This window comes from Gallus gallus, chromosome 26, assembly GCF_016699485.2.
Source record: "Gallus gallus isolate bGalGal1 chromosome 26, bGalGal1.mat.broiler.GRCg7b, whole genome shotgun sequence".
Taxonomy (NCBI): domain Eukaryota; kingdom Metazoa; phylum Chordata; class Aves; order Galliformes; family Phasianidae; genus Gallus; species Gallus gallus.
Window position 1 is genome coordinate 4,263,212 of NC_052557.1, and position 14,954 is coordinate 4,278,165.

The 14,954-nt window shown below is 50.4% G+C and overlaps 1 protein-coding gene across 9 annotated transcripts in view; it reads right to left on the reverse strand.

The window, feature by feature from the left end:
- Nucleotides 1-14,954, reverse strand: part of ANKS1A (ankyrin repeat and sterile alpha motif domain containing 1A) — an 85,616-nt gene that overhangs the window by 36,454 nt on the left and 34,208 nt on the right. For 8 of the 9 annotated variants that reach the window (XR_005841912.2, XM_015298999.4, XM_015298995.4 and 5 more), the window contains 2 exons: nucleotides 12,185-12,302; nucleotides 5,171-5,748 (listed from right to left, as the gene is read on the reverse strand). Coding sequence is in view for 8 of the 9 variants with exons in the window: in XM_015298999.4 (XP_015154485.2) it covers nucleotides 5,171-5,748; nucleotides 12,185-12,302 (696 nt within the window). In the remaining variant the exon portion in view is untranslated. Of the gene's footprint in view, nucleotides 1-5,170; nucleotides 5,749-9,518; nucleotides 9,626-12,184; nucleotides 12,303-14,954 lie in introns of those variants that run through there. The other variant, XM_015298998.4, reaches the window with a different exon arrangement.

Genomic DNA, 14,954 nt, shown 5'->3' on the forward strand with positions numbered 1-14,954 from the left:
CAGTGGGGGCAAAGGGAAAAGAAATGTCCAGCACTAAGGATGATAAGAATTCCTGACCTTAGCACAGGAAAAATGAGAGGAAACGTTGGGATCTGGAGACAATAGGATAATCAGCCCGTTAATTAAGACAACTGAGATCCTGAAGAATACATTTGTTTAGAACAGCAGAAGTCAGGATGAAAACACTGAGCGTATCACTTCTTTTCCCATAACCAAAGTACCAAAACATTACAAAGGACAAAATGGAAACCTGGATGGAGCCCTTTGGAGCACGGAGCCAGCTGGAGGCAGGGGATGGGGGCTGAGGAGCACAACAAGAGCCCTGGGGGTGCTAACAGCCCACTCCCACAGCCCAAAGCCAGGGCAAGAGCTCAGGTTTAAACACCAGAATCCATAGAATACATCAAGTTTTTAGGTAGCATAGGCTGACAGCAAGGATGGAAGGAGCCAGTACCACCCTGGGATGCTGCAGGACAGCTTGCAAGCTGCAGGTGCTGAGGGCAAGGACAGGCTTAACATATGGATTTCCCAATTGCAGCCGTCACCTGAAACCTCAGCATCTGATCCACAGCATTGGCCATGCAGGAGCTGCAGCCCAACAGGTGAGCTGAGAGCTTGTCAGAACAAGGAACCCCGAGCTCTTACAGGATGCAGTTTCACCAGGCACAAAATAGCAGCTCTCCCCCTGAACAGCAAAGGGGAAGATTTGCATTTCCTTTCAACATCGGTGCGCAGCTCTGAATTTCAACTTCTGAGTGTATGTTAAGGCAGTGGTGGGTTTGGCATCGAGAGCTTTCCTCAAAGTTTCACATCGCGATGCAAATACTCCTAATCCTCAACTCAGAGAGTGTAATTAAGGCAGTAATTCCACCGGGTGCTTAAGCAGCCAAGCAGTCCTGACAGAGCTCAAGCACTTCAAGCCACTGCAGCACAACCTTTACCATCGTGCTCCTCAGCTCTTCAAAACCCATAACAGAAAGCAATGGGGATGTGCAGCTCACTCCACTACCATGGGAACACAGGGCACAGGCTGCAATCGCTTGCAGGAGATGAGGATGGCTGTCCAGTGCCATAATTAGAGAAATTATTCATTAATTCATCAGCTAATTCACTTGGGGGGGGGGGGGGGAGGGAGAGGAGGGAAGGCATCAAAGTGGTGGACTGTGCATTTCCTATTTCTAAAAAAAGCTTTTAAAAAAAGCATGTTTTATTCAGCTCCCCCCCAGTTTCCTCTGAAGCTTAATCTGCTCCTGGAAGAGCTGCAGACACAGCAGCCGCCTCGCTTTGTGAAGCTGATGCTGGAACCCTCTGAGCCATTCATTGCAAATTCAGCTCTGGAGCCGCTCACTCCATGGCAGAGAGCTGGAAGAGGCCACGTGTGGCCGTGGGGATGCAGGTCTGCAGCACACCCCGTGCTCTGCCCCAAGAAAGGCTTCCCAAACCATTTGTCTCATTGATACCTCCAGTCCCATCCACCTCCAACCTCACAGCACTGTCTGTGCACCAGACAGGTCAGCTCAGCTGATCTCCTGGACAAACGCAGCCCAATTTATCTGCTGTGTGTGTTCAGTGGCTGCCACTCATCCTGCAAAAAGCAACACTGCATGGGACGCATCTCCCAAATACCTGAGATATGGCTTTTAGGAAGCTGACAGCACAGCAGGGGGTGGGGAGCACAGCCCGGCTCCTCTCCAGCCATCACTGCCCCCCGGGGCTGCTGCAGCAGCACTAATTGCTCTCACTGTCAGGAGCTGCTTCCCCAAGGAGCAGAGCAGTTTGCTGATGAGCTGTAGCAGCAGCGTGGTTGGGCTCTCTCCTCCAGCACAGCCCAGCTCAGCTGCTCGAGGAATAGGAGGATCCAGAACTGTAGTAGGAGAAAAGGAATCGTTCAACACCTCAACCTGGCCAAAAGCCATCAGACTGTATGGGCCTGGAACAAAGCACGGCTGTTGTGCATCTCCCAGACTCCATTAAACAGCTACCAGAGGTTCATACGCTGCCTTTCATCCAGGGAGGCTCACGATGCTCAGGGGGAAAGCAGCTCAGCCCATCTGGGCCTGAGCCCTGCCAGGTGTGCTCACCTGCAGCAGCACCTGCAAACGGACCTGGATGGATGCACAGAGCAGGCTGGCAGCAGGGCTGAGCCCCACTCCTTCAGGAACACAAACAGTTTATTCTCCTTTGCAAGATTAATGGTGAGTGATGCCGGCTGTGTGCTCATCTCACGGCTGCTCAATATTCATGAGCCACTTACACCAAGCAAATTCATCACTTCAGCCCTCCGCCAGGTCTGCAGGGCAGTGCTCGGCTGCACACACGGTTCCTCTCCCTGCCCTCACTTCCCAGGCAGCAGAAAGAACAAGGTTTGCTCCTCACCTCCTTCAGTCCTCCTGCGCTCCCTGGGCAATACATCGCTGTTTGCTTTGCTGATCTCTGCTTGCTTACAGCATCTGGGGGCCATGGTGTGCGCTCCTCTGCGGCACGGAGCTGGGCCAGGCCCTCGGAGCTGCTCAACAGGGAGCGGGGCTGAGAGCTGCCAAGTGAATCACTCCTTCCCCAGCCCACCCTTCTGGCAAAGCTACACCACCTCCCACTTCCAACAAAGGGCATTGGCAGCACGCGGCTGCAGGGCCGTGACCCTTCTGTCCGAGCAGCAGATCTCCCTGTGCACGCTCACCCACGGCCCAGAGCAATGCCAGCTCTGCTTACAGATCCATCCATCCACAGACCCCTCCCCGTGCCCCCACGTCCCGAGCAGACACACCTATTGCTGGCTGTGGGCAAAGCCCTTCCTTGCTCGCTGCAGCTGCACGTGGCTCACTTTCCTCCTCGGCTGCCTGCATAAAGGCTATTGAACAGAATAACGCCTATAAATCTGCCATTGTTCCCCCCAGCACAGAGGCAGAGCGGCTCGAAGGGGCGGCTCAGAGAGGTTTTGTCAGCCGGGGAAATTCCGAGGCTGGGAGTCACGTTGGACTCAGAGCAGCTGCATTACCCCCATTCAGGGAACTAATTACACCTCCAGCAACATCACTTCTGCTTATGTTTAAATCTCGTCGTCGTCATTACGACCGGCCAGATCGGCCCCCTTCTGCACATACCAATCACTGCAAAAAAAAAACCAACCAAATATTCCCTGCAGGTGCAAGCCCAGCATTTCCCACCACCAGCCACAGGAGCCTTATGATATTCTATAGCAAGAAGTGGCCTGGTCATATGAACCACCAACCAGCAGCAGCTCCCTTTCATGCTATACAAAAAACTGCTCTGCTGCACTAAGTGTGCCCCTCCTGCTGCCAGCATCGCAGAGTGCAAGAGCTGCACGTGCACCAGGAGGCAGAGACAGACCCTGCACACTTCTGTACGGAGTCATAAGGAGCAAAGCAAGCTGAAGGCAACGAACCACCAGCTGGTGGCTCGCCTCATTATGTTCAGCTTTGCACGGCGTTTTCCAGTGGGAACCACAACACTCTTCACGTCTCACAGATGGGGAAACTGAGGCGGAGAGGAGGGAGACTTGTCTGGAATCACTCGAGGAGGTCTGTGATAGCCGGGAGAGCCCAAGGCAAATCTAGCCACAGAGCGCTGCTACAAAGCAACTCCACGAGGTGCTCAAATTACCCCAGAAAGTGGGAAAACATGTAAAACCATCAGGTTTGGATCGTACAAATACTTTCACATCTGACCCGCTCCGCTGCAGACAGATGGGAATTTTTCACATTCCTTCTAAATTTCCTCACCTAAACACGGCGCGGAGGAAAAGCAGATTTCCCTCCTGTGGCTCATTGGGCAGCACGGGCTGGAAGCGACGCTTTCTGTTTACAAGCAGGGAAGCAGATTTGCAGGCTCCGTTCTCCGAGCAGCGGAAGCACAGGCACGCTGAGCTCTGACCTCTGCTACCAGTAAAGCCGTGCAGCACTGCAAAGCCAGAGGCTCCTTTCCCTTTCAGCGTTTGCTGTAAACAGTTTGGTGAGGCATGAAAAGCGCAGGGAAAGCTCTCTGCTCCTTTCAGATGTGCCTGCCGTTACGGAACCTTTTGCTAACAGCTGCACTGCAACGAACCCGGCTAATTAGCAGCAAAGCCTCCGCAATCAAAACACCTGCAGAGGAAAATACGTATTTGGAGACACATTGGGGAGAAAGCGCCCGGACTGAAGGATGGGCTCGCGCCGAGGAACGATTCCCACTTTACTTTTATCATTGTGGAATACCTCCATCTTCCACCAAATGTGATTTAATCTCTGGGTTGGGGTCAGAGAGGCAGCTGAAGCACACGAGGGGCAGGCAGGGGGCGCAGCCATCCCGTGGGGCAGCCATTCCCCTCCGCCACGAGCCCGGCACACACAGCCCTGACCCCCAGCACACGCCAGGGCCGTGTATTTCCCTTCAGTGTACAAAGAGTGGTTCATGTGAGCTTATCTCTTCTGCAGCGCCGCCGCTCCACCAGCACAGAATCATCTCCAAAGAATGTTTCAGTAATGCTGCGGTGCTGGATTTCAGAGGGACACTTAATCTCGCCCGAGTGGTTCACCAGGGCCAACTTTCTGAGCATGAAATATTTAACTATCCATAGGCCTCCCGGACTACAATAAAGTGCCTTCTAACAAGCCTCCAAAATAACCATGTGAAACAGGAGTTGCTACCTACATAAAACAGCTCAATTACTCTCTGCTCTCCAGCCCCGTGAGCCCAGGACACAGCTCACCCCCAGCAGCAGGGACCCAGGCACAAAGCCTCTGCTCTAAATTCTGGGAGTTTAAAGGGGAAGAATTGGGAAGAGGGAGTCAGCATGAATCCACGAGGATCACTGTTATCAATACTCATTTTGGGGGTGCTAAACTTATCTGGCTTGCCCTGCATTTAAGTAACTTAAAACAACAAAACCTTGGAAAAGCCCCCAGCTCTCTGCAGTTCTGCATCTCCCCATTCCAATTAAGGTGTTAAATGCCAAAAGAGAGGTTTCACAGAACGGCCTGGGTTGGAAGGGACCTCATATAAACTTAAAAGTTTAACCACTTATAACTCAGTATTTCCCTATGGATGAGATCTGAGTTAGGGAAAATAACGCAAACCACCCCGGACCCCCTCTGAAGGCCAACACGGCAGAGAGGAGCTCACGCTGCACAGTTTCATCCCTGGCACAGCAGCTCTCCAGCAAGCTCAGACTTACCTCATCCCACTCCGAAGCGAAGGACGGCGACTTCTCCAGCCTCTTCTTCCCAGTGCTGCAGTTGGAGAGCGATTCGCTCCGGCTCCCCATGGCATCGTCCTCTGTTGGGGAGCAGGTCAGGAGGTCGGAGTCCGATTTGGACAAGCTGCGGCTGAGCTTGAGCTCGGCTTTGGGTTTGCTCCCCGGGTGGGCTCTGCCCGCAGCACCACCTCTGTCCCCCTCGTCCTCGGCACCGCCGGGGTGCTGGAGCACGTGGGGCGTGCCTACAGTTTCAGGATCCGCCCGGTTGCTGTGCGTGTGTTGGACGGTTGCGTAGATTGCTTTCTGGTTTTGGTCTGGAGAGCCGGTCGGTGCTGATGCAGAGGCAGGTAAATCAGCATCCTCCAGCTGCATAGCAGGTGGGTGGCTTGCTGCTTCCACACCTCCTTTCTCCGCGGAGGGAACGAGCCTGAAAGGGTCCTCGCTTATTTCGCAGATGGGGGAAGAACCGTGAAGGAGCCCCGAGAACTGCTCTGGAACCTGGATGTCCTGGGGGTCTGCAGGGTCCTGGCTGCGGCCGCCGCTGCTCCTCCTGTGGTCTTCAGGGGGATGAAAGCAAAGGAATTAAAAAAAAAAAAAAAGTTAAAAAGATGGAAGAAGCCACGAAATTCCAGCTCTCCCCCTGCCCTCCCTCAGCGAGGGAGGGAGAGATAAAGAGAGAACAGTTCCGTATTGTTCTGCGTGCTCAACTTGTACCCAAAGTCGTGGCATTTATGAAATTCCAAACACTGGCCTGATTTATGCAATCTGGCAGCTCTCCGCGTTGTTTTATTCCTGTTAACACTAACTATCAGGCCTTGCTATATAAGGCTAAGACAAGTGCTAACTATATCCTGCAGAGAGAGCAAGCGAGGTAGGAGAAGCAGAGACGGAGCTCCTGGAACATCTGATACATTTCCATAAAGGCCAAAGTGTTATTTAGAGCAGCGCTCCCTGCTCTTGGCATGAGCTGCAGGGTGGGAAAAACTTCTGGACTGCAATCAACCTGCAAGTTCCAAAAGCTGCTCCCCAAAAAAAACAATGCCTTCCTCCCTCGTGGTTTCCGAGTTTAACCTCTCCTCCTTACTCGGGGGAGAGAAATAAACAGTTTATGCAATAAAAAGCTCCGTCAAAAAGGCTCTCTGCTGCAATTAAGCACTGAGCACTGAATGCTAATGCAGCAAGCTGTGTGCACGAGTGGCTGTCCCAGAAATGTGGTGCTGTTACTCGGTTACTGCTGTGCTAACATCCCCAATATCAAGTAAATCATCAATAATTGACCGGTCCCAATTGCCAAGTGTGTGCACCAACACACATACTCACCTCGGCCAGGTTACACACATGCATCTGAGCTGCAAAAGCAAAGGTTAGAAAAAGCAAGGAAACGCACCTTGAGTGGTCCTGGGATCCCCACTACCTGTCTGTGGTGGTCTGCAAATCTTACCCACTTCTATTTACTGCCATAAACACTTGCGTTGGAGAACTAAAAGCACACTGCAGCAGAGCAACAAAACAAAGCACCTCAATAACGTGGCTCTGAAATATAAGGAGGATATCTGGACACGGAGAGGAAACTCCTCGGTTTGCAGCTCTCAGGAGCTGGCAAAGGAATGCTCATCTCACTGAGAGAGGCAAAGGGAACGAAGCAATTTTGCTTATCTTTAACGAGAAGGAGCTATTAGCAACAATAGTGAAATTAAGCTCCTTCCTCCCAGCATCCTTTTTGCACTAAGCTTGACCAGGTCATTTCCAAGCACCAACACATCTGGTTTTGTGGTGCGTCCCCACACCAGAAATGAGGCAGGAAGGGCCTGAATCAGCCATTCATCCTCGCACGCCATGCAGATCCCGGGGTCTCACGCGCCCTGTGAGCGCCAGCCAGTCCCTCACAGGCATCTGTTTACTCCACAGAAATGCAGAAAGCAGCTTGCTGGGTTGGCAGCTGAGTCAGGAACAGCAAAAGCCTGAGCGGAGGTTAACAGCCAGGGCAGCACGCCGGCAGACCTCGCTGCTCGCCAGAGTCAAGTGATGCTGGGGCTTATTTTGTTCCGGATCCTATGAGTTTGGGATTCCAGGACAATGAAGTAGCTGTTGATCATCTTGCACGGGTACATATCCCACGTGTTCTGTGGCTGCAGTCACTGAGGGCGGGCACCACTGCAAAGCCTCACCTGCACCGTGCCCAGCGTGGGCTGGGAGCGCGGGGAAGAACTGAAGGTCAGGCTGTGTTTGGTTGGTGTGCACAAAGATCTGAGCTTGTAACGCTGGAGAGAAACCTTGGAAGAGATGGGACGTGCTGCATTCATAGGATAGGCTGGAGCAAGAAAGTTACATCCTGAAAGAGGGACTGGACAGGGCCGCATTACCCTGAAAGGGAATTTACCAATTCAACAGCCCTCCCTCTTCTCCTCACCTCTCCCGTGTCCCAGCTTAACCTCCACTGCCATTCCTGCTGAATGCAGAGAGGCAGCTCGGAGAAGTTTGTGCCACGTGCTGGGTGCAGCCAGAACAAAGTGCTCCAGAGCTCACAAAGGGGCTCCTGTTGCACAGAAATCACAGCCACCCATTCATCCTCGAGACGATGGAGACAGACTCTGAAATACAAGAGAGCTGCCAGGGAAGGATGGGATGGAGCAAAGGGGACGGCGCCTGCACAGAAGATGAGGAACGTATTGAAAGAGACATCTCAGAGCTTGTAAGGCAGGCTGCCCCAAAAGCTGCAGGCAGAAGAACACATGTGGGATGGAAGGAGTGACCTCGCTCCTTTTTACCCCTGAGGTGCACAGAGGGTTCTCCCCAGGTTTTACTTTTTGGGGTTTCAACTCAAGGTGCCCCACTGACCAGTGGTCTTTTCAGGACATGTACATTTTTTGGATGAGTTACTTCTGCAATTCAGCCAATGTGGCCGTGGCAAAAAGATGAGCAGTATTCCCTTTAAAAGTACACACTGAAACTGGGCAAGGAGAAAATAACATCTAAGGGCTAGAAAAGCAGAGAGAGCCCATTTCCATCCATCTGTGGTACTCCATGGGATTTGGGTATTTATTATCTACCTTTGAAAGCTTCCCCATCCAGTTGCACCTTGTCACTCATAAAGGGAATCGGCCTTAAATAGGGGTTTGTGCTCAAGTCCCTTGGCTGGTTTCACACCCAAGCACAGCTGACCGAATTCTTCAGCCAGCTCCTGCTGCAGGATTCACCCACAGGAGGGTTTGCTTCAACTGCAAGTGGGCACCAGAGCGCATTTCCAGGCACAGACCGTCTGCTTCCCAGGAAGGATTCAATTACATGCTCCCCTGCCAGCAGCTTGATGATCCCAGATACGAAGCACTTCCCCAAACTCCTAACACCAAGCTGCAGCCACGTTGCCTCCAGCAAGTTTGTTTCCCTATTTACCACCAGGAGGGTTTGTTTCACGCCCCTGGATTAGGAGAATCAAGCTGTTATTGCAGCCACTCTCTGCTCAAGCTTCCCAACCTTAGAATTTAGCAAGGACATATTCCAGCCGCTAATCTTCACCTACAAAAGGCTCCCTGTGCTACATCATGTAATTTGTCAGGTGGTGAGCATGCAAATCCAGCTCCTGTGGCATAAAAGGCTGCAGCAGAGAGGGAAGCTGGCCTTTAGAGTACTACTTTAGAGGTGCAAAAATAACCTTCAACTGCAGTGAAATAGAAACACAAAGGTTCATTTACATAGTGAGGTACTGCATGTGAAATTCAGAAATATATCTTCATCACCTCAGTCGTTTGAGACAAAATTTATCCTCCAAAAGCCACCTATACTTGTGGTCATGTGTACTCCCTCCCCCACTGCCCTTTAAAAAAGTGAAGGGAACACTGTGCTAACGTTACCCTGCATGGAAGCTTCTCAGTACATTGTGACAGCAGAAATGCAGGCTTGCAGGACCAAAGACATGGAGGAAGGGTCTGTCCTCCAGCAATGACAAAACCGAAGGAGAGCAGTCAGGCTTCGGTCCTACATTACCATTCATCTCGCAGCAAACCAAGAAGCTTCCATTCCTTCCAACCCTGGTTTGTAACAGCCCTGTGTGCCCACACATTCCCTACAGGGATGCCCACCCCACTGTTTCTATAGCCAGTAAAAATCCTTCCGAAGCACATTTTGTCCTTTGTGATGGGGTCAGTTCAGGTATCTGCTTTAGAGACCAGCAGATACTCCTGGCTGAACCAGCAGAACCACTGTGAAAAGCTCCACCAGGAGGAAGGGTGAGCCGAGGACCTCACGCTGGGCTTTGCTATGGCAGCACGCCAGCAGAACCTCAACACCAATTGCTGATAACCACCAGAAAGACCGGAGCCAGTCCTACCTGAGGCTGCTGACAGCACTGGCAGATGGCCCCCCTCAGAAGCAAGTCAGACATCACACTCAGAGGTGTTTCCTGCGTTCACCCTCCATCGGTCTCTCCCTAAACGCAGTAGGAGTTGTACAGTCTCCTCCCAGTCAGTCCACGCACAGTTCACCACTCTTGGCTCATTTTCAAGTCCTGTTACAAGGTCTGACAGCCCTGACTTCATGCGTGAGACTGCACGTAGTTTCCTTACCAAAGGAGATGGGAAAGCATTTGGCTCAAACCACTTCTGATACTCTGCCCGAAACATTAAGCCAACTTTTCCTAATGCTCCAACATGTGACAGCAAACTGCTGCAACATACACAAAAGGCAACCAGAGCCAGGCAGATAATGCCACATTCATCTGGTCACTGGACACAAGACAACTTGCAGCACGGGGAACAAAGGCAGCTATCACATATGAAAGCCACCATTAAAAACAGCGTGCTTGCAATTCTGCCTGGCAGCTGCCCTGAAGAGCCCTCCTAATAGCACATCAGAGTCCTTCTCTTCTGACCAAAGGCTCCTCCAGAAGTCACCAAGCAACATCTAGAAGCACAGCCTCTCAGATCGAGGGCCAAGGAGCAATTCCAAGCCATGCCTCAGTCTGCTCTTTGTCCTGGAGCTGAGCTGCTGCGTTTGATGCTCCAGGACCCCTCTGATCCAGAGGTGGAAAAATTCTCCAACACCTCAATTTGGTCCTTAGTCCCTTGCTCAGCCCCTGCTTAACTTCTGCCAAAATGACTCCATTACTTTCCAAACGTCCTCTCTCCCCACATCAGCACACACTCACATTTCAGACTCGGCTACATCTGCTTCCCCATGTCCTCCTAGCATCTGACCCCAGCTACTGTGAGAGCTGAATATTTGCTTTTGTGTAGGACAGGAGATTCCAAAGCTGATCCGCCCATCCAGAGCAGTTAGGAAACATCCTGTGCAGAAGGAAACTACCTGTGGCTGCTGTGGGGGGACACAGGGAGGAACAATACAGAAGAGGGGGGGGGGGGGGGGAAAGGAGTAATTACTAAACAGCTGCCTCATACCCTATTGTGGTCATGAAACCTGAAGCAGGTGAAAGATGACATGGGGTCCTGCCAAAGATCTGCAGTTCCTGCAGGACACGGACACTGCCACACGTGTAGCCATGCTGCAGGGAGCTCTGAGTTGCTTTGGAAAACAGCTGCCACCCTCTGGAGAACAGACATGAGAGGGTCACAATCATCTCTACATTCAGCACTACCTGGAGAGCAATAGGAAATGCCCTGCTGAGCTTCAGAAGTACATAAGGTGAGAAATATATTGGAGGGGCCCCTTTGGAGCAGCTCCTCACCTGCATCAGATCAAAGGCTCCTTCCTCCCACACTGGTTATTGCTCTCCATGTATTTAAGGAAGTGAACAAGTCCTAGAAAAAGAGAAAGCTCTCCTGTGTTCCTTGGATTCCCCCCACCACAACAGTGGAAAGGGCTTTGGGTTCCTTACAAACAGTTACGACGGATCTTTGCTCACATTAAGCTGCATTTGGTAGCCACGGAATGGAGAAGAGGCAGCTCACGCTTGAATAATCAGCAGTGACTGCACACTGGAAAGATCTCCTGAAAGATTCTGGTTCAGTGGCTGTTGCCCAAGGACTATTCCCTAGCTGAGACCGCAGAGTGCCAACCTGAAAAGCATCCGAACTTTGCCTTGGGCAGCAAGTGGCTTTGGCAGACACTGGTGGGAAAACAATGACCTCTTGTGCCACCCCATACAAGCCAAGAGTGCAGCAGGACTCAAGGAACAAACACTATCGTGATGCAAAGGAAAACAGAACTGAGAATGCTGCAGCTCTTACAGGGAGGTCAGAGAGGAATCGCATCGAGTCTGCATGATCCTCAGAATGAGATGGGTTCCGGGTTTAGAGTCCAAACTAAATCCTTCCAAATTCCTGCTCAGAAGTTTTGAATAAAGCAAAGGATATTTCTGCTTCAAACAGATCTGTTGTTGTTGTTGTTGAAGGGGAGCCAAAGAGCCCAGCGACAGTCAAGCATGGGAGACAAGGTGTTCTCAGATCCTCTGCAAAGCACAGAAGTCCCTCTGGGACAGGAGAGCCAAGTTCAGTACCTAACCTGCTCACACAGGGGATCTGCAGCCAAATCCAAAGAGCTTGCTCCTTACATGTTTAGTTTCATCCTTTGTTAGCTTACATCTCCATTTAGCTTTAATACACAGCAGAGTGTTGTTTTTATTACCAGGACAGGCGGGCTGATCATCTGCTGATACAAACATGCAACACCAGCAGGTCTCCAAGCTCAGCTGGATGGAGAGCACGGCTCATTCAGTGCTTGCATTGGTTCATCTCACTCACAACAGCACTGCACAGCCTTCCAGCTCTGCCCTGACAGTGCACAGTATTCATTTATGTTCTAAGTTACCACTGTAGGTCCCTGCAAACTCTCAGCTGTCAGCACAGCGGATTTGCTCTTCCTCTGTGTACATTTTGTACAGGAATGTTTAGATCTCTCCATTACAAAAGGAAGATCACCAGGAAAAAAAACCCAACAATTGCAATACAGAATCCAGACGCCCCACCCCACAGCTTTTAATTGTTCCAAGTACTCTGCCCTCCATATTTTTGCTCAATGTATTTTGGGATGGTCACTTACCTTTTGTTTTTCGATCCACTGCCACTGGCTTTTTAGTTTCTGCTGTAAGCAACAGCTCATAAGGGTGCTCCTCTTCCTCAGCCCCGCTTCCTCTGCTCTTCCCCCGTGCAACAGTGGCCTAATGAAAAACAGCATAAGCAAAGCAGTGCTATTTATTCCTGCAGGGCCTCTTCATGCCATGGTTTAAGCAAGGAATTGGCAGAGCCAACACCTTTGCAGTGGACTGTTATCCAAAACATACCCTCTCTTTTTCTCAATAAATAAAAATAAAAACAAATCTCCAAAGCCCAAAAGACAGAAGATCCCCAAAGCCCTTTATTTTCTAGCATTTAAGGCTGCTGACAGCTTTCTAGCACTGACCAACTGATTTACTGTGCAAGGTCTGCAGACAGCCCAGGGAGTGAGAAAAGAGCTGAGCACATTATTCCTGTTCAGCCCAACTCAGACTTGCTGTTGCTATTGGAATTTGCATCGTCATTGACTATTTAACTACTGGCCCTATTAGGACATGGCTAGAGGAAAACAAAAAATCCACACCACAACATAAAATTAATCCCTGCCACCTTTTTGGAAATCAGATCTAGCATGCCTAACCTCAGGATGTACATCGTACTGAAAACTAAGAGGGCCTCAGGCAACACAGTGTAAACTGAGTTGAACTTCAGGGCGTACAGCAGTGATTGTGCTCATTTAAATCCCCCAAAGCCTCTGCTGAGAGCTTCTTTGTGACACTGGCAGAACCTGCATGGAGCTGCCCTGCAAACTCACTGCCATGTGCAGGGAGCACTGTTGCTGCAAGTCCATCCCAACCCCACGGGTCACCCAATGTCCTATGGGACCCACAAATGCCATCCCAGTACCAGAGGGGGTTCCAGGCACCCTGCCTGCCAGGCAGCTGCCTTTCAGCACCATCTCCTGGTCAGAGCTGGCTGCAATCCCATCCCACAGCCTCTGTGTGCCTCTAACAACTCAGGCAGCAGCAGAAGCAAACCAGAGCCAGAGAGTGAGCAATCCCTGCCTGCTGCCAGGACAGGGAAGGATTGGTTTGCACACAGCAGCCCCCAAGGAAGGCTCCTGCACTGCTCAGACTCCTGGAACTGCCCCTGTCTAGACAGCAGACTAAGACCTACCTCCAATTTCTTCCCCTAGGAGGAAGCATCTCTTTCTTCAAGGGCAAATAGGTACCTACCTGGCTGCGACCTAGCCAGGACACTTGGAAGCCTTTTAGGGAGGCCTGGAAAGACACAAAGTTCTGCATCCCTGTGTAAGCCCAGTTGGCTTTTAAATCAGCTTCGCAATGGGAGGAAGCAGGTCAGGCCCAAGGAAAGTATTTGTTCTATCTGCTTTGAGACGAGCTGTCAGGCACACCAACTCCTTCTCAGGTGAAAGAGCTCATAATGAGCAAATTAAGGAAAAAGACTTCTGACCAGATGGTGGCACAAAAACATCAGACCGTAACAGTAGGTATCAGGCTCTCACCAGAGATCTTGGAAAAATACTGCACAGCAGCAGCCTGTCAGAACAGTTGTAGCCTGGACTTCAAGCCAGGCATTAGTACTGCTAAGGCTCCTGCAGATAATGACTGTTGCACTGCCCTCATTCAAATGCACTGAATGTATTTGCAGAAAGAAGCTTCCCAGCCACATGCAGTTCCCAGCTTTTGCTTTGTAAATGTCAGTGCGTGCATTCATAGGCCTGATTACACTTCATTGTCTCCATTTCTCATCCTTCCAAAGCCTCAAATACAGACTTAAGTTAAAAATGAATTAAAATGAAATCTGCTGTATGCTGGAGAACTGTGCTTACTCTTCAGGTAATGCAACCAGGAGTGAGGAGATCATCAAGACTTCTGTCTGATTCATCTTCTATTTATTTATACAGATTGGTTAGTGTTCATGAACCATTCACTACCACCAAAACCTAAAAACAAGGTGTTAGCCTATACAGCCTATACGCCCTATAAAGTGTTCTTAATCCACAGCAGGGGACTTAATGAAAGACTTTTTAAAGGGTATTTCATTTCTCCCTCCTCCCCCCTCAGCACCACAGAGAGAACTGCTGAATGGTCACGGTGCCTTTTGCCTGCACTTCCTTTCTGGGGATGAGTAGCAAAGAAATGAAACTGAAGTTTAATTTGACAACGCAGAATCTTTGTTCAGCCACAAACCCAGAAGGTTTCTGCTGATAGGGAAAGAGGGCACTCAGGCACCTTCCAAACAATCAGCTCTCTTGCCTGTTTATACTGAACGTTTTTTCACAATGGAAGTTAAGTTCCTTGTTTATGCACATCTGCTTTGACTGATAGCCCTATCCTGGCAATGGAATAAAAGGACTACTTTTAAGACCAGAGTTTGGCCCAACCCCAGAGCATTGGATGACTAAGTGCCCTGGCCCCAGTGTGAGAACATGTTTTTGAGGACGGGTGATCAGGATGCTGCTTTGAGAAGCTTACAGCAATCCTTAAGCATATTCCTGTTGGTGCCTGCCCAACCCAGACAGAACATGTAAAAAATGCAAAAGAAAACCTCACAACCAATTGCACCCAAACTGCCTTCTGGGTACACCTGGAAGGTCACTGCCATGCAGCCACGCTCACTGTGTGCACTTCTTATCAATAAAATAAATCAGAATTTCCCTTGTGAGTCACTTTGTGCACAAGTAATTGGCAGCAGGACTTCCTTTAATGGACTGCATTTCCAAAGCCTTTAATGGCAGGACAACACAGCAGGTGTTTTGTAATTAAATATGGCAAAGTAACTCAGCAGGAACA